This window comes from Peromyscus maniculatus, chromosome 8 (genome assembly GCF_049852395.1).
Source record: "Peromyscus maniculatus bairdii isolate BWxNUB_F1_BW_parent chromosome 8, HU_Pman_BW_mat_3.1, whole genome shotgun sequence".
NCBI classification, from domain to species: Eukaryota; Metazoa; Chordata; class Mammalia; order Rodentia; family Cricetidae; genus Peromyscus; species Peromyscus maniculatus.
Genome location: NC_134859.1, coordinates 72932535 through 72958708, shown reverse-complemented (window position 1 = coordinate 72958708; position 26174 = coordinate 72932535). Strand labels below are relative to the sequence as shown.

The 26174-nt window shown below is 40.1% G+C and overlaps 1 protein-coding gene across 1 annotated transcript in view; it reads left to right on the top strand.

Annotated features, from left to right (window-relative positions):
- Window positions 1–26174, top strand: part of Brip1 (BRCA1 interacting DNA helicase 1) — a 147507-nt gene that overhangs the window by 97387 nt on the left and 23946 nt on the right. Inside the window, exons 15-16 of the mRNA XM_006983228.4 lie at window positions 2745–2904; window positions 4663–4784. Coding sequence (XP_006983290.1) covers window positions 2745–2904; window positions 4663–4784 — 282 coding nt within the window. The remainder of the gene's footprint in view (window positions 1–2744; window positions 2905–4662; window positions 4785–26174) is intronic.

Genomic DNA, 26174 nt, shown 5'->3' with positions numbered 1-26174 from the left:
GTGTACTTGTTGCACGTTGCTGGCAAATTGGCCAGTTATCCCTACAGAACGTCTTCTTTTGTCTCTGTGGTACTTTTTGACTCATTTAGTTTGGTGTGGATTGTGTGAATGCTTACCACTCATTAGGAGTATCTTTTTCCAGTCTTTCACTTTAGTCTTGTTTATAACCTCAAGTCCAAAGAACTGATAAGGAAGATGCTATTGCCATTTTCTCATTTCCTGGCTCTCTACAGTCTTTTTCTCTTTTCTCTCATTTTATTTTTTTTACTAGAAAATAAAAGATAGTATAATAACTTCTTAGTTGTATTTTGAGAGTTTAAACGGGTTCTTCCTGTTTAATTAAAAAAAAAAAAAAAAGAGTGCTATTTTCTTTTTAAGACAAGCTCTCATGGTAGCCCAGGCTGGTCTCAAACTGAAACCTAATGTCTTTCCCTTACATGTTAGTGCCACAGTACCTAGGCAATATTGATTTCTTTTTATTATTATCATTTTATTTTATGTAGTGTTTGCATGTGCTGTGTATGCTGTGCTGTGTGAATATAATGTGTTGTACATGCATGTGGTGTGTTATATGTTATTCTGTGTGTGTGATGTGATGTGTGCATGTGTATGTTTTGCTCTGTGTGTGTATGTATAATGTGCTGTGTGTGTGTGTTATGATGTGTGAGTATGATATGTTGGACATGCATGTGATGTGATTTGTACGTGTGTGTATGTTTTGTGTGTGTGTGTGTGTGTTTAATGTGATATGTGTGTGTAATGTGTGCTGGCATGCATAATCCACAGTAAGTGTTTGGAGATCAGAGGACAACCTTTGGGAGTCAGTTCTCTCCGAGCTTCCATCTTGGCTCCTGGGGATTGGATTCCTGGGGATTGGATTCAGGCTTGCATGGGAAGCACTTTTACCCTCTCAGCCATCTCACCCGTTCAAGCTTAATCTCCGTACAAGGTAAATAGTGTGTTCAAGTTATAAACTTTTCACTAACAATAAGGTTTTAGTGCAACCTGGAAAAATGAGATCCATGTTTGGTGTGCTCTGTTTCTTCTTTTTTCTCTCACCTAGTCTCTAAATTACAATCTTTGTCATATAATTATGATACACTGACGGTTTTGTCCAAAAAAAAAAAAAACTCATGAAATCAGTAAACTCAGATTTATCAGTGAGCTCAGTGGCCTTTTTCAGACAAGTTTTAACACCACCCTCTTGTTGTATTGTTTGTTTTGTGGTAGGAGAGGTTGGACGTTGGATCTTGGAACACGGCAGGCAAACACGCTACCTCTGAGCCTTGTCCCCAGCCCTTTTCTTACTTTTTACTTTGAGACATGGTCTCACTAAGTTGTCTTGTTTGACCTTGAACTCATCCTGTAATCCAGGCAAGCCTTGAACTCACCATCTTCTTGCCTCAACCTCTTTAGTATCTAGAATTGCAGGCCTGCACCACCAAACACAAGTGAATCTTTTGTTTGTAATGTGAAAAATCTTCAGTGGAAATTTTGCACGGACTGCTTCTTCCTTGTTATTTCTTAAGCTTTTCTTTTTCAGTAGACCCCTTCTCATCTAACCGTGCAGTGTGTGTGCATGTCCTACCTGAGCAGAGTGAGTTCGGTCAAGACCTTGGAACACTTGTGACCTGAAGTTTGGTGGTGGTTGTTATCTCTGAGTCAAGAAATCCATGATGAAATATTATCTTTGTTTTCAATTCAAGGAAAATGGATATATCATTGTGTTAAATTCTGTTAAGTATCAGCAATTATGGAAACTTGTAAGACATTTCATCTGGTTTTGTTTACTCTAGAGATGGTACTTCCATCCAGTTCTACACTAGCTATTCCATAGAGAAATTTAAGTAATTTAATGTTGTTCTGTACTTCTTTGATTTCTTTTTTACTATCAACCTTTTTCTACCAATTAAAGATCCATTTTGACCCCTCCATACACACTGTTGTCTGAATTTGTCAAGAGGGTTTTTGTACTTTCTAACTCCAGACATAAGATGTTTATTTCAAATTCTAGCAACCAATTCATGAGGCATTTCAAATAGAAAATACTTTCAGATAATGACAGTCCTATAATTAGAACATAATATAATGTTATGGGGAAGTTGAGTTATTGATCAACCCTAATCATTGAGTAAATAACAGTGATAGGGAATTTGGTTTACAATCTTTTAAATTGTGTTTATAAGAACAATAAATTATCTTAAGAAAATAAATGAGGTTTTGTTCATTAGAGAATTTCAATTGGTTTCTTGGAATGTAGTTACATTGTAATAACTAGTCCACAGTGCAATAGAACTCATGACATTCAAAAGTATAAAACAATTCACTTTAAATTATTGTCTCCACAACTGATTTTTGTCTTTTTCATTTACTTAGGTTTTTTTTTTCATTTTTGCTTGTTTACATTTGCTGTATTTCATTTTCTACCTTATTGAAAATAATGCCTAACTCTATGTTCAAATTTTTAACATAACAGCTATTCAAGTGATTGATGTATTTCCAACTATTACTCTTGCTTTGTTGCATACATTTTATTGTGTTCCTCTCACCCTCATGTGTTTAAGTTGTTTTAAGATTGGGCTTTTTACTCACTCTTATTTTTAATCTAACAATACATTATTAAAATGTATATTCATTATGATACAGGTTGAAATTTGATTTTTTTTATTCTAGCATTTGTAATTTATAAATAAATGTCTTTGTTCAGCCAGACTGCAGAATTAATTTTCTCTATCTCCTTTTAGCTATTAGAGAAATTAAGAGACCGTTGGGTTTCCACTGGCTTATGGCATAGTTTAGAGTCAGTGAAGACAGTCATTGCAGAACCGCAAAGAGGAGAAAAAGCTGATTTTGATGAATTGCTGCAGGTGTACTATGATGCCATCAAGTTCAAAGGAGAAAAAGGTAATGGGAATTAATTTCATGGTCAGTGAAAAGGCTTTTTAAACTGTAAAGCAAGGAGAATTTGGTGCTATTAAAAAACATCATTTTATATTATCTTTTTAAGTGAATTGTACCTGGGGAAAATTATATTTTATAATCTTAGGTTAAATAGAAAGAACATATATATTCAGATATTAAACCACATTTTACTTTATACTACCTGAAATATTTTGTGCAAGAAGGAAGGTAAGGAAGACATAAATACCTTCCTAACTGACCCGGTAAGGGCTGTAGATTTTACACAGATAGTGTAGTTGGTGCTTACAGTCTACCAAATAAGATAAACTTAGAGGGGTTTGTTGTTGTTGTTTGTTTTTAGCTTTTGTTCTGTTTGTGTTGTTTGAAACAGGGTCTCACTGTGTGGATCAGGCTGGCCTCAGACTCGCAGAGACCCACCTAACTCTGCCTCCCAAGTTAAACTTAGGTTCTTCAAACACCAAGAGTAGTGGTGTTTGACTGTAACCTCAGCACTCAAAAGAAGTGGAGGAAAGAGGGAGGTACATTCAGGCCAGTCTGTGTTCAGATCCTGTCTCAGACACGAGCAAGTAACCGAAGACTCCATTTCCACATTTAAAAGAGTTGGGTGTGAAAGCTCATAGCAGTAGTCTAGGAACAATGCAACAATGAAGGCACTGTAACATAATTGTTAAGAAATTTTTAAAGATGTGTTTTATAATCTTATGCATACGGGCCTGAGCATAAGTGTGCACATCATATGTGTACAGTGCCCCAGGAGGTCAGAAAAGGGCATCAACTCCTCTGGAACAGGTGTTACAGGCAGCTGAGGTACCATATGAATGCTATAAATTGAACTTGACTCTCTGCAAGAACAGCAAATATAAATACATTTTTAATGACAAGGTTATAATCAAGTATGAGAGCCTATAATCCCAGTTCTTGGGGGGGAAAAGGGATAGGGGGTTGAGAGTTCAAGGCCAGTATGGTTCACATACTGAGATCCTGTCTCAAAGCAAACCAGAAACAAAAACTCCGGGCACAGCGATCCAGAGGCAGCTGCAGGAAAATTCCTGCAAGGAGGAGGCTGTATTTGTGCTTTTAAAAGTCATTATTGGATTTCAATTTCTCAGTTAATGCTTGTTCAGTTAATTTGCTGCTGCTTCTGTGCTGTGTATAAGTAACCTTTTATTTTGTTTTACTTTGTTTTGGTTTTTCTAGACAGGCTTTCTCTGTGTAACCACCCTGGCTGTCCTGGAACTTGCTTTGTATTTTGTAGACTTGGCTGACCGTGAATTCACAGAGATCTGCCTGCCTCTATGTCTTGGATGCTGGGATTAAAGATATGCGCCACCACACCTGGCTAGAGTAACTTTAAAAACACACACTTTGTAAATTGATTTGCTACCATTTTCATTTAATTTTGTTTCCTTATTTATTTAAAGATAATGAGATTTAAAAACTCTGTCTCAGACTGGCAGTGGTGGCACACACCTTTAATCCCAGCACTTGGGAGGCAGAGGCAGGTGGATCTCTGTGAATTCGAGGCTAGCCTGGGCTACAGAGTGAGTTCCAGGACAGGCTCCAAAGCTATAGAGAAACCCTGTCTCTAAAAAACAAACAGACAAACAAACAAACAAAAAACTGTGCCTCATAAAGCGATCCCTGGTTGCTTTAAACTACTAAAAATACTTAAGACAAGAATAAGCATTTTCAGAGATATTTGAGTGTGCTTCTTAAAATGTTGAATTCCTGTTGCTTAAGATGGAGCCCTTCTCATAGCGGTTTGCCGTGGCAAAGTGAGCGAGGGTCTGGACTTCTCCGATGATAATGCCCGTGCTGTCATAACAGTGGGAATTCCTTTTCCAAATGTGAAAGATCTTCAGGTAAGTCATAAGAGCCTTGAGGAGCTCTGTCTGTGTGCTTTGTGTGAATTAACTGTTGGTTTTTCTTGAATCCTCAGATACTAAATCTCTGGATAACTGAATGAATGAGAGTATTTTAGGAGGAAATGTTTATTTTTAGCATATCATTTTGTTCAACAAAAGTGGTTTTGAAAGTGTGGCCTCTGATCCGGAGCAGCAGTATCACCTGGGAACTTGATAAACACACAGCAATTTTTTTCTGGGCTCTATCAGGATTTTCTGAGTCAGAACAGTGCTGTAGAAGTCCACAATTTGTGTTTCATCAAAGTTCTTAGCAAGATACTCACAGGTTCCCCTGGGGATTCCAGGGTCCTTTCTTTATCTAGCTCTCTAGTGCCGTGTCTTGTAGATCTCATGGTTTTAGCCGCCCCCAAATTCCTTCCAGTCTCTTCCGCTTGAGCTCAGTAGGACCACGGCATTGAGCTTGTACTTGAGTGGTATGTGAGAACAGCGAGTTCACTGAACGATCCCAGACCTCCTGACAAGGCTTGTGTTGTTTGGTGAAGGGATGGGACAAGGTCTCAGCACCGAGATGTGTTTGGACCACAGGAACAAAGGGCAAGGAGTCAGAGGGGAAGAAGGAGGGAAAGGAACAAGGGAGAGGGGGAGTATCCGCCCCAGACGAACCGAGGACTGCCTCTGGATAGAGAGGAGACAGCCTTGGCCCATAGCAAAAGGCACTTTATAAAAGGAAAGGAGGAAACCCCGTTATGATGGGTTGATTTGTTTTCATTGGGCATGTTAATTAGAGTAGCCAAAAGAAGCTGAATCTACCAGGCTGGGCTGACTCCCCAGGGGAGACCTTGCCTTGGAGGAGGTGGGAATGGGGGGGTGATGGGGGGGGCTGGGAGGTGGGAGGAGGGAGGACAGGGGAATCCATGGCTGATATGTAAAGTTAAATTAATTAATTTTATATATATATATATATATATATATATATATATATGACTTTTGGTTGCTGGACTTCAAAAGGTGGACCTTGGTAGTCATCCTCAGGAGGAGGAAGTGGCCAAATAAGGGAATAAACCTTGGTGGCTAGCTTTGGGATGTAATCTAACAGTTTCTAGCAAGGGGAGAAGGGTAAAGACAAACCTGCTGTTGCCGTGTGTGCTGTGTGTGCCGTGTGTGCCGTGTGTGCTGTGTGTGCTGTGTGTGCTGTGCTCAGGCCTGCTAGGGCCCTTCGTTTGGCATCGACGCCTTGAACATGTTTGCTCTATTTTGCTCAAATTTTACTGTTGCTCTAAATAGAAGAGACATTCCTAAAGCAGTTAGTTCATCTAGATCACCATTCTCAACCTGTGGGTCATGACCCCTTTGGCAAACTTCTGTCTCCAAAAATATTTATATTACAGTTCTTAACAGTAGGAAAAGTACAATTATGAAGTAGTATTACATTATAAAAATAATTTTATGGTTGGGTGTAGCTTGATTTTTCCTGCCTCGCCCACAGTCAGGACAAATCTCTGTCACCCGCCAGTCCCACAGCCGCTCAGACCCAACCAAGTAAACACAGACACTTATATTGCTTTCAAACCGTATGACCGTGGCAGGCTTCCTGCTAACTGTCCTTATCTTGCTAACTGTGCTTTTATCTTAAATTGATCCATTTCCATACATCTATACCTTGCCATGTGGCTGGTGGCTTACTGGCGTCTTCACATGCTGTTGGTCATGGCGGCGGCTGCAGTATCTCTGGTCATGGCGGCGGCTGCAGCCTCTCTGGTCATTGCGGCGGCTGCAGCCTCTCTGGTCATTGCGGCGGCTGCAGCGTCTCCTTCTGCCTTTCTGTCCTTTTATCCTGCCTAGCCACGGCCGATCAGGTTTTATTTATTAACCAATCAGAGCAACTTGACATACAGACCATCCCCCAGCACAGCCAAGTGCAGACCATCTCAAACACCTGCACTCAGGCCCATGGTCCTAATCATCCTCTATACGGACCTGCTGGGTAACGCCACAAAGAACCTGAGAATGGGCTCCCACAGGACCTACAGAACATCCCACAGCAGTTGGGGACCGCCACAACATGAGGAATTGTATTGAAGGGTCACAGCATTAGGAAGGTTGGGAACCACTGGTCTAGATGAAAGTTGTTTTATTATCAGTGTTGGCTTCCTAAGCTTTATTCTGTTTATTCATCGTAGTAAGTGCTAAGAGGATGTGTTAGGCTTCTCCAGAGAAACAGAACCAAGTGAAAAAAAGAATGTGCATGTGAGTGTTTGTGTGTGTGCGCGCACACATATGCTTGCATATGTCTATATTCATTCAGTTGCAGGAGCTAGCTGAAAAGTTCAACAAAGGCCAAATGCAAGCTGATTGCATGGCTCTGTTCAAGAAGCTGTTGATGATGTAACCCATCCAAGGTCAAAGGCCAACCATCTCCCCCCCCCCCCCGCCCCCCACTACACACACACACACACACACACACACACACACACACACACACACACACACACACACACACACACACACACCAGGAAGGGCCCATGCAAGTTCCAGGGTCCAAAGGCCAATGAACTTGCAGTCTGACGGCCAAAGGCAACAGTAACAGAAAAATGTGTCAGCTTCAGAGAGACAGCTAGAGAGTTTTCTTTGCCTTTTCTTCTTTGTGGCCCACAGCAGAATGTCTTCCTCGCTGAATTTGCTGACCCACAAACCAATATCTGGACATACGGTCAGACACCCAGAAATAATGATTTCCTAGGCATCCCTCAGATTAGTCACGGGAGCACCCAGTTAGCACCACGGCTGCCTTAGCATCTCTCAGGGAGAGTTGTCCTTTGTTTCCCACAGGCATTTGAAAGTGCTAGCAGTGAGAGAGCCGAGCTGGCCCACTGAGTGTGATCTATATCCTTACTCCCAGGGTCCAGCCAATTAAGGTATCATGCCAAAATAGGAGTTCTTTCGGTAGCATGGTCATTTTCGTTATTATTAGTATGTTAGTAAGCACTGTCAACTATAGATGCTACTTTTAATTCTCTAGGGGAGAGCAGTTTGGGGGTAACATTAACAGTAAATAAACAATAGTTCTTTCATTAGCTCCTAGTCTTCCAAAACCCTCTGAGCTTCTGCAAAATTTCTGCCTCCTTAGGAGGGTGTGTCATCCAGTGACTCATGATCTAATCCTTCTAGAGCTTGCTGGCCTTGACAGCTTCTACTGTCTACAGCTACCAGGGTTACTCGTGCCAGCACGCTAGGCTGTGTCTGCTCTTCTGAAATGGCTGGCGTGGCCCAGACAGCTGTTGTGGGTGACATGTGCTCTGGAACACCCGTGTTCCCTCCCCATCAACAGCTTTCAGGCTAAGTTCTGCAGAAGCACAGCTCCGCTGCTGGCCTGCCGCTGTGGCTGCCTATTGCTGGCCTGCCGTTGTGGCTGCCTATTGCTGGCCTGCCGCTGTGGCTGCCTGTTGCTGGCCTGCCGGCGGCCTGTTGTTTCGCCCTGGCCCTGTAGTGCCGTAGGAATTCGCCTGTGTTACAAGCAACAGCCTCTTTCACCTCATACACTACGTCCTCTTCGAGCATCTTAAATCTGTTTCTCCTTAAACAGAGTCCTTCCATTTTCACTCATGCTCTTTCCAAGTCTCAGACCTTCACACACTCTTCAGAAATGGAAAAGATGACAATTTTTTTTTTGGCTAATACTAGGCTACACTATGTATTATCCTTACAACATAGTGAAGCCCCAGAGTATTCATGTCAGACTTATGATACTCATTACATTTAAGAAGAGAAAGTATCAAAAGGTACTTTATCCTCTCCCATAATTTTTAGTTAAAAAAAAAGGTTTCAAAAAATGCTGAACATGTATTTGTTATATTATTCTTTGCTAGTTTCTCAAAAATTCTTAAAGTTAGAACATGTTCATATGAAAAAATCCTTTGTTTCTTTTTATTTCGTTCTACCTTCACTCCAGCAAATGTAACTCTGGGCCTTGCTGCTACACAAAACTTGGGTTGTTAATGCTTTCTTTCTGTTCATCAGTTTTCCCTCTGTCCCTCCCTCCTTCTGTCCCTCCCTTTCTTCCTTTTGGGTGTGGGATGGTGTATGTGCACATGTGAGCATATGCCCATGTCTGCATGTGCAGAAGACATCAGGAGTCTTCTCTCTATCACTCTCCACCTTACTTTCTTGAGACAGGGTCTCTCACCGAGCCTGACGCTCACTGTTGTGGCTGGCTGGCCCCAGAACTGTATGGATCCCCCTGTCTCCCTAGCATTTAGGTTTCAGGCATGTGTGGCCAAGCCTGGCTTTTTGTGTGGGTGCTAAACATTTTAACTTAGGTCTTCTTGCTTGCATAGCAAACGCTTTTATCATCATCCCCCCAGCTCCAATAGTGTTTTCTTTTTCAGCAATATCAGATGAAGGGAAAGTATTGTCATATGTCTAGATCAGTCCTGTGTATAAGTCTAAACCTTAGTGACCTGAAGCAATAAGTATTTATTGTAACTCACACATCTATGGAGTGTGGCTGGCCAGGACCAGTTCTTGAAAAATATTTATTTGTATACCACAATAGAGTGTAAAAGAAATACAAATTTTTCACAGTTTGGTGAAATCCAGTTAAACTACTTGCTGTTTTAGGAAATTTTTAGCAAATCTAAAGTCATAAAAAGTTTCCCACAAATATTTTCTTCTGTTTTTAATATAAAATTTAAATTTAGATATATGATCCTTAGTGAATAGATTTTTATATCCAATATGAAATAAACATCCAATTTTCTTATATCAAAAGTAAGTCCTTTTTAGACAACAAATTGTGGTGGAATTTTTTTTTTCAATTCATCCTGCCAGTCTCTGTCCTTCAGTTACAGAGTTTAACCCATTTGTATTTAATGTAGTTAATAGTGAGGAAGAACTATTTGTTTTCTGTGCCTTGTGCCTTTTGTTCTATAGATCCTTTGCTCCTGCCCTTTTTGTGGTCAGTTGCTTTAGAGTACATAGTACTCTAGAGGTTGAATGTCCTATAGCCAAAGTGCTTGGGACCAAAGGTATTCCATATTTGCAGTCTTTACTGTGGTCATCCCTCACCTGAAAATCTGAAATGCTCTGAACACTGAAACTTCTCCGACTCCATATTAATCATCGTGTTTCAGACTTCAGGGATCCCAGCCTGTATTTTAATCCCTTCCTCCTTCCTTTTGTAGGGTTTAGTCGTTTTGTTAGTGTTTATGTTAAGAGTTATAACTACATAGAGATTCACCTGCCTCTGCCTCCCAGAGTGCCGGGATTAAAAGTATGTGCCACCACACCTGGCTATTACTTTTTAATTTGTTTTAGGACCGGCCACTTAGGATTGGATAAGTTTCTTTCTTTCTTTTTTTAAGACAGAATCTAAATATGTAGGCTTGGCAGGCCTAGAATGTCTGTGTGACCAGGCTGCCCTCAAATTCAGGCCTGCCTGCCTCTGCCTTCTGAGTATTGGGATTAAAGACATGTGCCCCCACCCAGGCCTTTATTCCTTCCTAAAGCACATACACAAAGTTTCATTCATTGTGTTCCTTTTGACTGTTTGTGTCTTATCATTGGAGACCATGGCTAACCTGGGTCTTCTCAGGGTTCCATAGGCTGCATCTCAGCTGTAGTTTGGGATCCACTTCCAAGCTCACTCAGGTTAATTGGCGGGATTCAGTGTCTTGTGGTTAGGGGACCGAGAGTCTTCAGAACTCAGGAGCCACTTCAATTTCTTGTCAACTACTCCCAGTTGCTGCTGTCAAGCTGTCTTGGAGGTCCTTACACAGCATGGCAGTCTGTTTCTTCAAGCTCAAAAGGATGCTTCCTTGTACCAGTCAACTCAGACAGGGTATTTAATCTTGAGATTAACTTCCCTTCTTTGCCGTACAATATCATGAGAGTGGTTGTCCCATAACCCGTAAGTACTACTTCTGTCTGCCTGCCTGCTCTCTCAAGAATAGAGAGATGTGACTCCTCACTTGTCGTCTTGGGGAGTGTTGCTGCACTCTTTTTCCATAAAAGGAAATAACAAAATAGTTGGTTCCCATAAACGCATCCTCCAAAACTGCTTCAAATTGCTGGACTTTAAACTAGAACGTTATAATTTTGTAATACTGTTTGTCGTACAGAAATGAATGGAAGCTATCTATGGTTGAGAACAGTTTCAATATTCTAATAAAATGAAATAGATTAACCTCTGAATTGTTTTTTGTCTTTCATTTGAATTCACAGTTTTAAAAGTTCAGATTCATGATTTGAATTCGTGATTTGAATGAGGAAAAGAAGGCAATGACGTTAATTTTATGGTACTAATTTTTCTTAAGTTTTAGGAAGATTATGGAAGTAAAAATTTAAATACAGCTTAAAATACTGACCTAAGACTTTACAGTCTTGCTAGCAGAGCTTGGCTTTTAGAGAGACAGGAAAATGTATGTTAGAGCCAAAACTATGACTTCTTTGGCTGTGACCAGGATTTCCTCTTCCCACCTTGGGGACTAGAAAAGTAGAGGTAGGAAAATTTCATTTTGGAGCCAAGTGTGACTTGTTTAGTTCAAGTCATAATTTATTACTCATTCTTCAGGGACCTGGAAATAAAGAAACCCACTATGAAATGTTGATAATGGGCTACTCTGAAGGGTGAACATTAAGCTAACTTTCCCAGTGAGGATTTTTTTTTCACGTCCACCTTTCCCAGATGCTTCTGATCATTCTGTAAGAACATACTTAATTGTATAAAAGTTTAAAAGAAGACTTTCTGCACGCTAGACTGAAGTACTTGAGGGCCATGAGAGGGAACCCAGGCTGTTCTATGAGTAGAGGTTGGTAGGAAAGCATAACTAAGAAAAACACAATTTTCTCTTAATGCAATTAAGTCACATATAACAAAGCCACCTTTTAAATGGGTATCTGAAACAAATTCATTGGCAAATTATAACTACAAAAGCTGCAGCATTAAAATTCAGTCCCCCACATCTCAAATTGGTGATATAAACGTAGATACCAGGTTATAACAAAACTATTCAGATTATGAAAGTAGTCAGAATAATGAAACAGCCTTTTTCTTTACCTAGCTAGAAGCACAAACCCCCGCAATGGATTCTGGGAGCACAGCACTGCACCATCTCTAGCCCCTTTTCTCCTGCAGACCACAGTCTAGCAAGGAATACTGACGTGACAGTAAACCAGTCAGGGTTGTGCTGAAGGAAGTCAGAGAGCTATGAGAATGGTAGAGCAGACCTTTATGGGTCACGAAAGGCCTCCTGAGGAAGTGGTATGTAATGTGACACAGGAAGGAAGGTAAGAACATGTAGGTGAGCGGAATGGACAACAGTGTTCTCAAGGGAGAGCAGTTTCGAGGAATTGCAAGAAGCACAGATTTGGGGAACTGGGACATTAGCCTGTGAACTCAGGCTGGGAGAGATATTTAGACGTTAAATCACCTAAGGCTCTGTATGCCAGTTTCAGGTTTGGGGATTTTATTCTGTGCTATGGGAAAGCAGGTCCTGGAACAGAGCCTAAGATCAGAGTGCAGTGGAGTTCTGGTTGTAGTGTAGCATCTGATGGAGAAACCCACCTGGATCCAGCCCCCATGCCAACATGTGCTTCCCCGGGGGATGGCCGTGTATATAAACTTAAAACACTGTAATGCTAAACTCAGTATCGTTTAGGAATCCGGCAGTTTATAGTTGGAATGGTTGGAAATACTTAGGCCTAATGAGTTCAGCTTCCATGACTTAAGCCTTACTTTCAAGAACATCCTTTTCTAGCTAAAAAAAAAAAAAAAAAAAAAGGATAACTTGGCCCAAACTACTGAAAAGCAGGTTATAAATATATCTTAAATTAAAAAAATATTTGTTTCAGTAAGCAGCCTGAGCTGACCACTTGTTTGTTTGCAATGGGCAGTGAAAACAGAAAACAACACCCTTTGAGAGACAGTGAATAAAAGAAGAAAGATCCACACAATACATGCGCTGATCAGGCAAGCTCTACCGCAGAGCCACGTCCCCAGGATTCACCGTCTGTATTCCTTAAAGGCATGAAGACAAATAATGCTTGATATTTTGAAAAATCCCAAATTTGTTTTCTTTCATTCATCTGATGTTTTTTGCAAACACAGGAACTTTGTAAATTAGTTTTGCTCTCAAACTAGGTCAGCGTCTTTGGACTTATGTCACTGGGCGACATGGAAGATGGTCTGGGACTTGTGTTCATACTCATTGGTCAACACAACATAATTAGCAGCACCTCCTCCAGGGGAACTCTGGAACTGGTTTTTGACTTCTCTAAAAAGAAGTGTGATTTTGCTCCTCACAGGTGAATTTGAGTTGTGGATTTTAACCACACAATCTTAGACCAGGAAGCGGTGGAGTGACCACTTCGTTCTCTGCCAGACCTCCTCTAAAACTGTTGCTCACAGGTGTGTAGATGGGCTTCTGGGGCAGTCACTCCAGTGTTCCAGTTATACAGATTTTAACGTAGCGGATGATAGATACGTAATACGTAATACGTGTCACTCTTTACAATATCAGTCTTCCTGGTTTTGACTGAATTTAATGATTTGATTAAAAACAGGTGTACATTTCCTATAATCCCAGAACTTGGGGGCTGAAGCAGGCGGATCAAGTTCAAGGCCAGCCTAACCTACATAAGGAGACCTTGAATAGCTTGAATCCTTGGAAGTGGGTGGTGTGATGCTTTCTAAGTAGTACATAAAAATCAGTATGCAGGGGAATATAGTGAGCTGTACAGTAGCTCATTTTTCCTACTGCATCAGTTTAGTAGATTTGTGGCCTTGGTATCAGAGTTTATCAAGCATGGCACTGTCAACCTTTTGTCTACTACACTGTAGAATGTTTAGTCAAGCCTCTGCCTTGACCCACTCACTGTGTGCCAGCCCATCTCCCATCTCCTGCCCTCACCTGCCACATGTGACTGCCAAAATACATCCATGTTGCAAATAGCTTCTTGTAGGCAAAATTTAGTTGAGCACACTCCTTTACATAGAGCACACATGTATATTGTGAATTAAAATGAGCAATTTACAGTATTAATGTGTGTGTGTGCGCGCGCGCGCGCGCGCGCGCGCGCGCGCACACACACACACACACACGCACACACATGCGTGAGCCTGTGTCTCTCACTGAATCTGGAGTTCACTGATTGGCTAGACGTCCCCCGATTCTTCCATTTCGGAATTACAGGCACTTGCCACCTGTCCTTGTGTTGGTTTGGTTTGGTTTTGGTGAGGGTGCTAGGCATCCAAATTCAGGTCCCTTGCTTGCATAGCAAGCAAGCACTTTACCCCAAGCTGTCTTCTTGGCCCCTGCATTTGTATTAAATTGCATTTTATCAAGTTGGATAAACAGTCTAATAAAGCTTTTACTAAGTCTAAAACATACTAAATACAATAGGTGACTTCTTATAATAATCTCTCGGTGTCTGTACCAGTCACAGCCCTGCTTCTGAGAGGCACTCATTGGCTTCCACATTTTGAGCTGTGTTATCACACATCTATCATATTTTATCATTATTTAAGGAGTTTACTAAGTTCCTATTTGAAATAAGGATTTTAGCTCAGGTAATCTACTTTTCCCTTTTATATATCCTCTCAATATAACACCTCAATTGTTTTTTGAAAATCTATTGTCAACAATCACATCATGACTATGAAAACACTGTTCCTTATAGCCAAATATTTTCCTTCCTGTCTCTAACTTGAGAGGTAGTAGTACTGTTTATTACCCCATCTCCCTTTATCTCTGACTGGTCTCACTATGTAGCCCAGGCTAACCTTAAACATGGCATCTTTTGTTTTTGCATTTCTAGGGATGTAACCTAATCCTCTTGCAAGTGCTCTGCCACTCAGCCTTACTCACAACTCCCGTATTTTTGCCATAAGGAACAGGGTTTTTGCTGTTGCCAACGCTGTCCTGAAGTCATCATCCCCCTGCCTCGGCCTTCCGCGTAGACAGAACTGGAAGTGCGTGGCACGGTCCCCAACCTTCTCTCTCATCTCTGTCCTGTACATCTTCTGACTGTTTTCCCTGAGTCCCCTAGCCTCCACTTCCGGTGCATGTCAGTGCTTTTACTGGCTTCCTTTTGAGAAGAGGCTCTGAGGGTGCATCCGTTCGAGCTTCCTCTTCACTGTGGAATCATTTATCAGCCGCCCATCTGCATCTTCTGTGTGGGACTTGGAGTGAGATCTGTTTTAACATAACTGAAGTTGAACTTTTTGAAGAACAAGGGAAGAGAGAGTGTTTGAGGATTTTGTTTTTGTTTTTCAACTTTTTAAAATCTCAAAGTCTCCATTCCTTTTACTCTAAAGCATTAGTTTTCAAAATGCTATGATTCTGTCTGTTTTATTCCCTACTCAGTGTTCACAAGTAAGAAGCTTTGAGTTGTACACTACTAGCAATAATAGAAAATAATAGCTTTTAAAGTCAAACTTCCGGCGTTTAAAGACCTTCTTTTCAGGGTTTTGGTCTTTCTAAAAGTTTTTATTTTTACTTTTATTTATTGTGTATATGTTTATGCATGTGTGTGCACACCATGGCACACGTGTGGAGGTCAGAGGACAACTTTCAGAAGTTGACTCTCACCTTCCATCTTGTTGAAACAAGGTCTCTCGTGTTTCTGCTGCGACGCTGTGCTGTATGCTCCAGGTTGCTGGCCTGCTGGCCTCAGGTGTCCCTACCTCCCATCTCACTGTTGAGAGAGCTGGGGTTACAGATGCAAGCCACTGCCTCCAGCCTGGGCTCAAAGTTGTCAGACTTGCATGGCAAATTATTCCACCCACTGAGCAGTATCTGCAGCTTCTTGTTTTAGAAGATAATTTGAATATAATAGGGATCTAGACAGCAACAGTGTTCTACTGTAGAGTTCAGAAATTGAGTTTTAACATTTTAGGTATATATTCATAGTGTGTGTGTGTGTGTGTTATGGGAAGCAGGAGAGCACAGTGTCCTATTACATACCTTGAACTCAGAATCCTTCTGCCTAGCCTCGGGACTGATGGGGTTATGGGCATGGACTCCCTCCCATGCTGCTAGCTCCAGTGTTCTCCAGTATTCATTTACTATATTTTTTCTCACATTTATTATCTTTTCTTGCTTGTGTTCTTAAACATTTGATCTTGCAAAATGTGACTCTGGATTTGGTGTGTTGTCACTGGAAGCCCCAGGGTCATTATGACCCTTGCTGTATCATATGACATTCACAAGCATTTTCCATAAGAGGTCCTGCTTTCCACCAGAGAGTTAATAGTTGTGAACATAAGCAAACGTAGGTCTTTATAACACACTGAATGAAATACTGCTCATTCCCCTTAGCAAAGTCTCTTAACATTGCCTCATTCTTTAAGAACCTGTGGTTCTGTTTATAACTTCACAGTGCTTTCTTACATAAGATATAATTGCAGAATTATTTTTGTGTGTGTGAGAGATGCAGGGCCTGGAGAGTAGACTCATCTTAGCTAAGCATATCTTCTACCATGGAACTACTTCTCTCACATAAGATAATATTTCATTTTGCATAGCTATGATTGCTAGATTTTCCCCACTAATTGTGACTTTTACAAGAGAAACACTAGAATGTAAAATACTTGAATAAAACAATGTTTAAATTAATACAGACATAATCATACACTCATTCTCAAATGTCTCTCCATTCACATATTTTATGTAACTGCTTTCAAAAACAAATCATAGATTACAAAGTGACCAAAAAGTATTAGAAGACATATTAAAGAGTATTTATGTAAGCCATAATTTCTCAGAACATTTGTGATCAGTTGCAAAAGTTACTGAGCAAAAGATGTTTCAACACTGAACAGTGTTCTCTATGTAGTCTGCTGATGTACTTATTTTCATTGTTTTTTAACCATACAATGAAACCTTTATCAACATTTTTTAACAGAAGTTCAGCTGTTACTGAAGCTTAAAATTTCTAAACTTAAATTGGGGTAAATGGCTACAGTGCAGAGTAATGCCATCATTGTCCACTGGGAATGCAGACTGAAGAATTAATAGCCACCCCTCAGACGGAGAACCAGGTGCAGGGTTGACTCTTTCTGAATGTTGTAATCAGAAAGAGTATGGCCATCTTCCAGGCGCTTGCCTACAAAGATGAGCCTTTGCTAGTGGGAGTGAAGGATGCCCTCTTTATCTTGGATCTTGGCCTTCATATTCTCAATAACACTGGGCTCCACCTCTAGGGTGATGGTCTTCAGAAAGATTTGCATTTTGACCTATTAACAAATGTGATGAAACCACAAACCGCCAAGTGCATAGAAACATCTAGATGAAAGAACCACGGAACTGGACAAAGCCTCTGTCACTTCATTGATTATTATTATTCTTTTTTATGAAAGTGCCATAAACTAAAGAAATTTATAAGTATATATATATTCATTAGTGTACTTAAATAACCAGATGTTAAAACCCTGATTTGAGGTGAAGAACCTAAGGCAATGACTATATAACCTACATAATCCTATGACTTCTTTCATGTTCATGCAACAGTGTATTACAATTGACTGTCCACAGAATATCTATATTGTGTCTTAGAAAATATAAGAAAAGTAAAGACTTGAACCCGCTTACTCCCCCCTCTCCTTCATTGCTGGATATGGAGCCTAGAGCCTTGCACACACCTTAGGCGAGAGCTCTCATCCTAAAATATAGCCCCAGCCTCCTTCCTCCCTCCTTTCCTTTTTCTTTTGACACAGCAGATCTTGCTAACTTCTCCAGACTGGCCTTGAGCTTGGATTCTTCCTGCCTTAGCCTCCTGAAAATCAGGGATTACTACTGGCCAGCACCACTGGGCACTTCACCAACTCACTCTTAGTAGATGATGCTTTCTTGCTTCATGTTCATTGTCTTTTTATTCAAGCAGTGTATGAGGTAAGGTTGGCAGAGATCATTTCCTCTTGTTTATGGGAGAGGGGCCTCAGAAAAGCAGCTTGTGGGGAGAACTCACAGTCTACAGGCCACGTGCCTTCGCAGCTCTGCTCCCCTCCTCAGAAATATTGAGCGGTGGCATTTTTCAGAGCTGCTAACTGAAGCGTTTGCATGTATATCTAAGCAGTATCTTAACGTGTCTAGCTTTACTAAATTGCCATAATGTCTATGAGTCTATAAAGTTTTAAACTAAGTCCTTTCCAGAAGAGACATAGTACAGTTTCCTTCATGACTTAAAAAAGCTGTTTTCCTTTTAATAGAAAAATATTAATTTCCCCTTTTGCCCTGTGCTTTATCTTGACAAATTATTTGGATAATGAAAATTCATTATCTCAATTATTCCAATTGAGATGTTTTTGTGTCATTATTATCAAAGGATTTACTCGGGAGTACCCAATTAAATATTCCAAGGGACTGCCACAGCTAAGTTGCTTTAAGTAATGGTGGTGGCTGTATAAAGAACAGAAGATACCTGACTTCTCCCTCTGGTTTCTTCCCTGGGGTTTGAACCTAGAGCCTTGTATGTGCTGGACAATATCTTTCCCTGAGTCTCAGCCCAGCTGTTTCTTAAATGTCAAATTTCAGGTGTTTTTTTCAACATCTACAATTTATGACACAAAGTTTAATAGATTTCTCTAAAAAGGGATCTTATCCAAAAGCAGTCTTGAAGCACATATGAAGTAAGTTATATTGCTGTTACTATGTCTTAGTTCTTATTTCTTGGTAGATTATTGTGGGTAAGTCCTAATATAACAGAAAGTAACAATTGAAAACGGTTTTTAATGTGCTTCTTTATATTATTATTATTTAAAAGGGAGCCTGGCTTCTTAACTCTTGGCAGAAACTTTTTCCCTTCATTTAAAAAAAAAATGTTCTATATTTGGTTAACTTGGTGTTTCAGAAATGTTGAAAATATGCCAAATGAAATAAAAACTAGTTACACTCCTTTTATCTAGCCAAATTATTCCACATTACAAGGTCTTGGGCTCAGTTGAGAGCTTGAACTGTTGGAATTTGTATTGTGATACAATGATAAAAGTGTTTACACTGCAGTGCACTCTGAACAGTAAACGTCTCTCATGCGCTGTCTTTGTCTCCAGCTTTGGTTTGCTGTAAATGCCACCAGAATTAAATCATTCCTCTTGAATGTTCATTTTCTTAAAGGATGCTTTCTTAATATTATTAATTAATGGCTTTAGATGATTGTTCTTTTTTATTTGGAAACTTGAACTTGTAATTTTTTTTAATTTAATTTGATTTTTTTCATACAAGTAAATATTATATATTGAACATATTCTCCCATACCTCCTACCCTGACTCTTCTAATCACTCCCTCTACCTATTTGTCTCCTTTGGCCTCCTAGGCCAGTGGTTCTCAACCTGTGGGGTCATAACCTTTTTGGGGGTCAAATGACCCTTTCATAGTGATTGATTGCCTAAGACCATCAGAAAACACAAATATTTACATTATGATTCATAACAGTAGCAAAATTATAGTTATAAAGTAACAATGAAAATAATTTTATGGCTGGGGGTCACCACAGCATGAGGAACTGTATTAAAGGGTCACAGCATTAGGAAGGTTGAAAACCACTGCTCTAGGCAGTTTCCCTTTTATATATGCATTTATGATTTTATTCAACTGTATATAAAAAACTAGAAATTACAAGTGAGAGAAAACATACATTTGTTTTTCTGAGACTGGCTTAATTCAGTTACTATGATTATCCATTTGCATCCATTTCCTGCAAATAGCGTAGCTTTTTTCTGCTTTACAGCTGAAAACGTCGCATTGTGTCTGTGTAGCACGTTTACTCTCTTCATTCCTGTTGATGGACACTTAGGGTGACTTCATAACTTTGTCATTGTGAGTTATGCTGCAGCTAACATCGATATACAAGTATCTCTGTGATATATGGACTCAGAGTCCTTTGGGGAAATACCCAGGAGCTGTACAGCTGGGTCGTATGGTAGATCTGTGTGTAGTTTCTTGAGAAGCCTCTACACTGATTTCCATGGTGACTGAGCTGTAAACTGTTTCCAGCACCCACACTGAATAGCCACAACCACCTGTAATTCTGATGCCCTCTTCACAATCACCAGTAATTCTGGTTCCCTGTCTGGCCTCTGCAGGACACACACAGACACAAGTGAAAACTTAGAAATAAGTCTAAAGACTCTTAAAAGATTACTGTCCCACAGGGACTATTTATTAAAACTAACATTGTTGGGGGCTGATGGAAAATTGAAAAATAAAGTTCAAAATTGTGATGAAACTTTTTGATATGGGATATAATCCTTTGAATATAAATGATTATTTTTTTTAATTAAGTGCTTTCTTTGTTTGTTTTTTGTCTTTTGAAGCAGTGTTTCTCTATGTAGCCCTGGCTGTCCTGGAACTTGCTTTGTGGATTATACTGGCCTCGAACTTAGAGATCCGCCTGCCTCTGCCTCCCTTGTGCTGATTAAAGACATGCACCACCATTCCTGACTTTAAGTACATTTTTTATTGTGAATTACTGCTGCTTCTAATAAAATTGAGACACGGACTATTAAGGAACTTACGGTTTTATCTTGAATATATTATGTTGTAAATCAAAATACAAAATCATATAACTTGTACTTGAATGGTTTCTGTTTTCACTTTTTACACCGTTCTGTAGATACACCCCTGTGGTGATATTGTGTTCCCCAAAATATTGTGCACCCTAATAAACTTATCTGGGGTCAGAGAACAGAACAGCCACTAGATATAGAGGCCAGAAAATGGTGGCACACACGCCTTTAATCCTATCACTTGGGATGCAAAGATCCATCTGGATCTCTGTGAGTTTAAGGCCACACTGGAAACAGCCAAGCATGGTGACTCATGCCTTTAATCCCAGGAAGTGAGCCTTTAATCCTAGGAAGTGATGTCAGAAAGCAGAAAGGTATATAAGGCATAAAATCAGGAACTAGAGCTGGTTAAGCTTTCAGGCTTTGGAGCAGCAGTTCAGCTGAGATCCAATTCGGATGAGGACACAGAGGTTTCCAGTCTGAGGAAACAGGATCAGCTGAGGAACTAGCGAGGTGAGGTAGCTGTGGCTTGTTCTGCTTCTCTGATCATCCAGCATTCACCACAATAACTGGCCTTAGGTTTGATTTAATTATTAAGACCTTTTAAGATTCCTGCTACACGCCCCAGTCTTGCTTCTCAGTGCCTTCACTATTCAAGTCTGCAGCTGTTGCCCTGCTGTTCTCTTGCTCTTATCAGTTACATTTTGAGGACATGCATACATCTCTGAGCTACATTTTTATTTCTCTATGAACTACCAAAGTAAGGATACCTTTCATTGTGAATGAACTTGAAAATCGGTTAACAGTAAACAAAAATAATTTTTTAATAAATCCGTGCAGCATCTGACCCTGGTGTATCGCACACTTTCTTAACTGTAATAAGCAGGTTATTTAAATGACTGAGGAAAACAATGAAAAAGCCAAATATTTAGGTGTTGGCAAATAGTTCTTCCTGTTCTAAGCATGACTCAGAGACATGCTAGTGTGTCCATGGCTTTCAGTTTGCATCCTTCGATAAAGTGGCTGGCTCTCTCACTTCCCCTTACACACGTTTCCAAAATTACACATACACTGATTTGTTATGGACAGGGAGCGCGTGATTTACACTCTGCCAGACAGCATAGCTGATCATAGTTTCCTATTTGGGGGGAAGGCTTGTAAAATGTATTTTAAAAGTTATGGTAGAGAATCTAAAAGATTGTCTTTTCAAAACACGCTTGAGCTCAGTTTATGATGTTTACTTGCTGTCAAAGCTTGGAAAAAACATTCACAGTTAACATCCATAATGCAAAATGTCTGTCTCATTAGGCATTAGAGAAGCATTGGTCAACAGGTATAATATTGTTTGGCTGTGTGGCTGATGTGAATGTGGGCATGACCTCCCAACTAGATGAAAGAGTAATCTCTTTGACAGTTACTAGATGGCAGAGCTTGCCTTGGGCCTTCTGCTGCTTCGGATTGAAACTGTTTGTTTGGAAAGCATGCCTGGGGACTAAGAATGTTTATAAGGATGAGCAGGTAAAAGTAAAAGGTTGTCTTTTGACATTTCAGCTAATCCCTTCCAGCCTTTGCTTTACTTAGCATTTAGGCTATTTGCTGGCAGGAGAAGCTGGCTTTTCCACATATGCTGTGTGTCGTTTTAAATTGGGCATTGGTTTTCATGCTTGGTGATCATTATATATTCGATGAAATTCTAGAGCATTTTGCATTTAGTTTTCTTTACTACGATTTTTAAATAGGAAAAGTAAGGCACAACAGACTTGGCTCACCTCATTACATTAGTTAGTAGGGTCATTCAGAATAGCTGGACGGGTGTTCAGCTCTATGGCATTTGCTCTTTAAGAGAGCTAACTCTGAGCTTGATCCAAATCTTAGCACTACTTTAGTCTTTTCATTCCTCATTTTCTTATCTTTAACATGAAATACTGTCTTCTTTGTAAAATTATTAGGTGAATTGTGTGTTATTATCTGTTAATCACTCAGTCATTACACTGTGTATGGATCTATATAGGAACTCACTGAATGCTGTTATTCTATACTAAGAACTTTGGTTCCCAGATTTTCCAGTTTTTGGTGTTTAGTTATTTCTTAATTTCAGTTTTTATTTCAAAAATTTTTTGCCTCCTTACATTTTTGTTTGTTTGAGACAGGGTCTTGTTATGCTGCCAGGCTATCCTGAAACTCCTAGGCTAGCCTACTCCTCCTTACCTTACTGTACCTGGCTCACCATCAACTTGTACTTTTTGTTTAGAAGTTTAACCCGAGCTAAGTCAGATTTACCTTTTTCCTTAAACATACTTCCTTTCTCTGGGTAAGTTTGGCAGTTTCCTTCACTTCTAGTTGGTGACTCCAGTCCTGTAGGTTGACACTGTGGTACAAACCGGGCCTCTTTTCTATTCCTTTACGTCACTGTTTTTAGACCATGTTCGTGGACTGTCTTCATTGCTCAACTTCCCTCACTTCCATCCACTGTAGTCGACATTAACATCTTTGTTTGATGTCTGATGTGTTTCTCGTCTTTTCTGTTTGTTTAAGTTCTTGTCAGGCAGAAAAGCATTTCTGCTTCACCTTTGCATTCCTGTTACCTAGCTTAGCGGCGGCTTACATCCAGCCCAAACTGCATATGTTGAACTGAGTTCAGTGTTTCCGCTTCCACAATTCTCCTTCACTGTTTCAGTTTTCATACTTTAAATGTTTTTTTTTTATTACATTTCTGCAGCATCCTTAAGAGCTACTTCAGACTAGTTCCTTTTTCCCCCCCCACTCAATTAGTGTAAACATTCTGAAATTGTAATACAGTCAGTCACCTGTCAGCATCTGTGGTAGATTGATTCCAGAAAACATGGAGAAAAGAACATGCTCAGATGCTCAAGTTCCTTACCAGTGTAGTGTTGCATCTAATCTATGCCTGTTCTCCTGTGTGCTTTAAATCCTCTCTAAATTATTCACAATACCTAGTACAGTGTAAATGCAATATAGTTGTTTCACTGCAGGACTTGGGGAATAATCACAAAAAAATTATACATGTTCAGGATAGCCCAGGGTGATTTTGTTTTGCTCTAGATATTTTCCGTCAGTGGTTGGTTGACTCCAATTAGAACGTATCAGTATGGAGGGACAGCTGTCCACTAGAATATTTTGAACTTGAATTTGGTTGTGTAAAAAAGCAGTTCATTCTTGGGCTGATATCAATATTAAGCAACAGAGACTTATGAGGCACGTGGCAGGGTGTGTTAATAGTACTGGGAGTGAACCAGCACTCCATGCTGAGCTGCCCGCTGCCAGCCCATGGCATGTTATGTTAAATGCATTGCTACTATTTTAACGCTATGGTTTGCTTGGACTGTCACTGAAGGCTTTTAGATGCGTTGATTCTTTTACACAAGTGTCTTCATGGTGTGTGCATCTTTACCTTGCTCTGACTGGTGTGTTTGCTGCTGGTGGCCTCTTCTGATCACTCACTAATGCTTCTGCCTCCCACTCTCAGCCACTGAACTCATTCAGTGAAATCCTTTCTGTTACTTTATTTTTCAATTGGACCATTCCAATGTGAATTTGTAAAATTTCCACTTCAGGATTGAGGAGATGGTTCACTGAGCAAGAGTGCTTGTTCTGCAAGCGTGGGGACCTGAGTTGGAATCTCCAGGACCATCTAAAAAGCTGGGCATGGACACATATGCCTGTAATCTCAGCATGGGGGGTTGAGACAGGCAGATCTCAAGAGCTGTATGGCCAGGCAGTCTAGCCTAAATGGCAAGCTTCAGTTCAGTAAGAGACCCTGTCGCAATGATGCATAGAGTAATGAAGACTCTTGAAGTCTTGCTGTGGTCTGTGCATGTGTGTGTATGGGTGTACAAACCCATAGACTCACACATTTGCAACATATACACCACACACGCACATGCACACACATACATTTTTAAAATAAAATAAAAAAATTCCATTTCTCTGCCAAGATTATCTAGAGTTTATTCATTAAACCATTTTTTTAAAAAAAGATTCATTTATTTTTATGTGTGTGGGCATGCGCACATGCATGCCCATATAGGTTTATTTGAAACACTTGTATGCAGATGTTGCTGGAGGTCAGAGGGAGTAGATCCCCTGAAATTGGACTTACGGGAGGTTGTGAACCACCTGATGTGGGTGCTGGAAACTGAACCCAGGTCCTCTGAAAGAACAATAAGTGCTTCTAACCACTGAGCCACCATCCCCCAAACTGTGTGTTTTTATGTTACTTAAATAGTCTTCAGTATCTGCTGTAAAGTCCTTGTCTGCCATTCTCAAAGCTGCCCTCATGCTTCCCAGCTGTTGTTGTTGCCTGCCTATATTTCCCCTCCCTAATGTGTATCGTGTTTTCTTAGTAATTTTTAATTGTATACTGGACATTACGGATGGTACATTAAAGAGATTTTAAATCTCGTTTTCTTCTGTGGAATATTGATTTTGTTTTATAGGCAATTCAATTAGCATCTGATCATCTTGAACTTGTGTAGGTGTGATTCGATGGTTTGTTATTGAGTTTGTTGTTATATAGTTTGTTGTTATCTCAGAAAAATACTTGATCTTTAAACTGTCTCTTGGGCCTTGTGGGAGTTTGGTTTAATTCTTTGTTGGGGTTGATTTAGAATGGGCATTACTTTGAATTTTCTTTATTGTTAACATGGAGAGTGGCATTTTTGATGTCTCAGATGGCTGTCAGGGGGTTAAACCAGTATTTATAGCTATCACCAGTCTGGCAATTACAGCACCCTTAAGCGTTCTTTTACCATTTATGTGTCTCTTCTATTCTTAGCCTGAGTTAGGTGATGACTGGTAAGCCATGGGTGAGTCAGCCTGTACACTCACTACCAGACCTTTAACCAGGAGCTGCATTGCTCAGCTGGTTAAGGCTTCCCCTGTGGCCTTTGTTTTGTAGGCTTGCTTGGGTTGAGGTGGCCTTTCCCACACTGGAATTATAAATAGTTCGCCGTGTTTTCTTGAGACTATTTATAGATTTTTCAAAGTGTCTTCAGTGCATCTATATAGATGATAGAAGGAGATATAACGTTATTACGTGCTTCCTTGCTTTTCCAAAGTTGTCCCTAGTAGTATTTACTAGTTTATTCTTTTCTCACTGATTTAAAATTCCCCCTTTGTTTGGCCAGATAAACAGTGATCCATTTCCAGATTCTGTTCTGGATTCCAGTGTTTGATTTATTAGGTCCTGTGTTGGGATATTAGCACTACAGTGTTAAATGAGTGTTTGTTTAAATATCTAACTGAACTCGTAAGTCATTATCTCACAGATTTCTTTTTACAATTAACTTTGGCGTTATTTTATCCCACTCAGTAAAACTTTCCTAACAATTTGACTTAAAGAAATGAATGTATTGTTGATGATGGTGTGCGGTGGGGTAAAAGCTCTGAACTCTGGGAACACGAAGCCTTCAGACACTGCAGAAGTCTGTTTCAAGCCCCTAGTGATACACAACTGGAAAGAATTACTGAAGTGTTTAGTAACTCTTGTAACCAGAGTATCTTCATTTGTAGGTGAAAAGAATTCAAATGGCAAAGTTACCAGTCACCTGTGCAGTTTACTGTAAAACATGTGCAAGGCCACACAGTGAGCAGGGTGGCCGAGGTACCGTCGGTGTTCATAATGGAGGCACATTAAACAGTCCTCTGTGTGTAGGCAAATTCTTCTTTAAATTTTTAAAATCAAATTCAATCTCAAGGGAATAACACACCAACTATGCCCACCTGCTTAAAAGAACTAGAAAAGCGAATGTTATGACAAAACACTGTTTTAAGATATTCAACACTACACCTTTAATCGCAGCACTCGGGAGACAGAGGCAGGTGGATCTCTGTGAGTTCAGGGGAAGCCTGGTCTGCAAATCAAGTT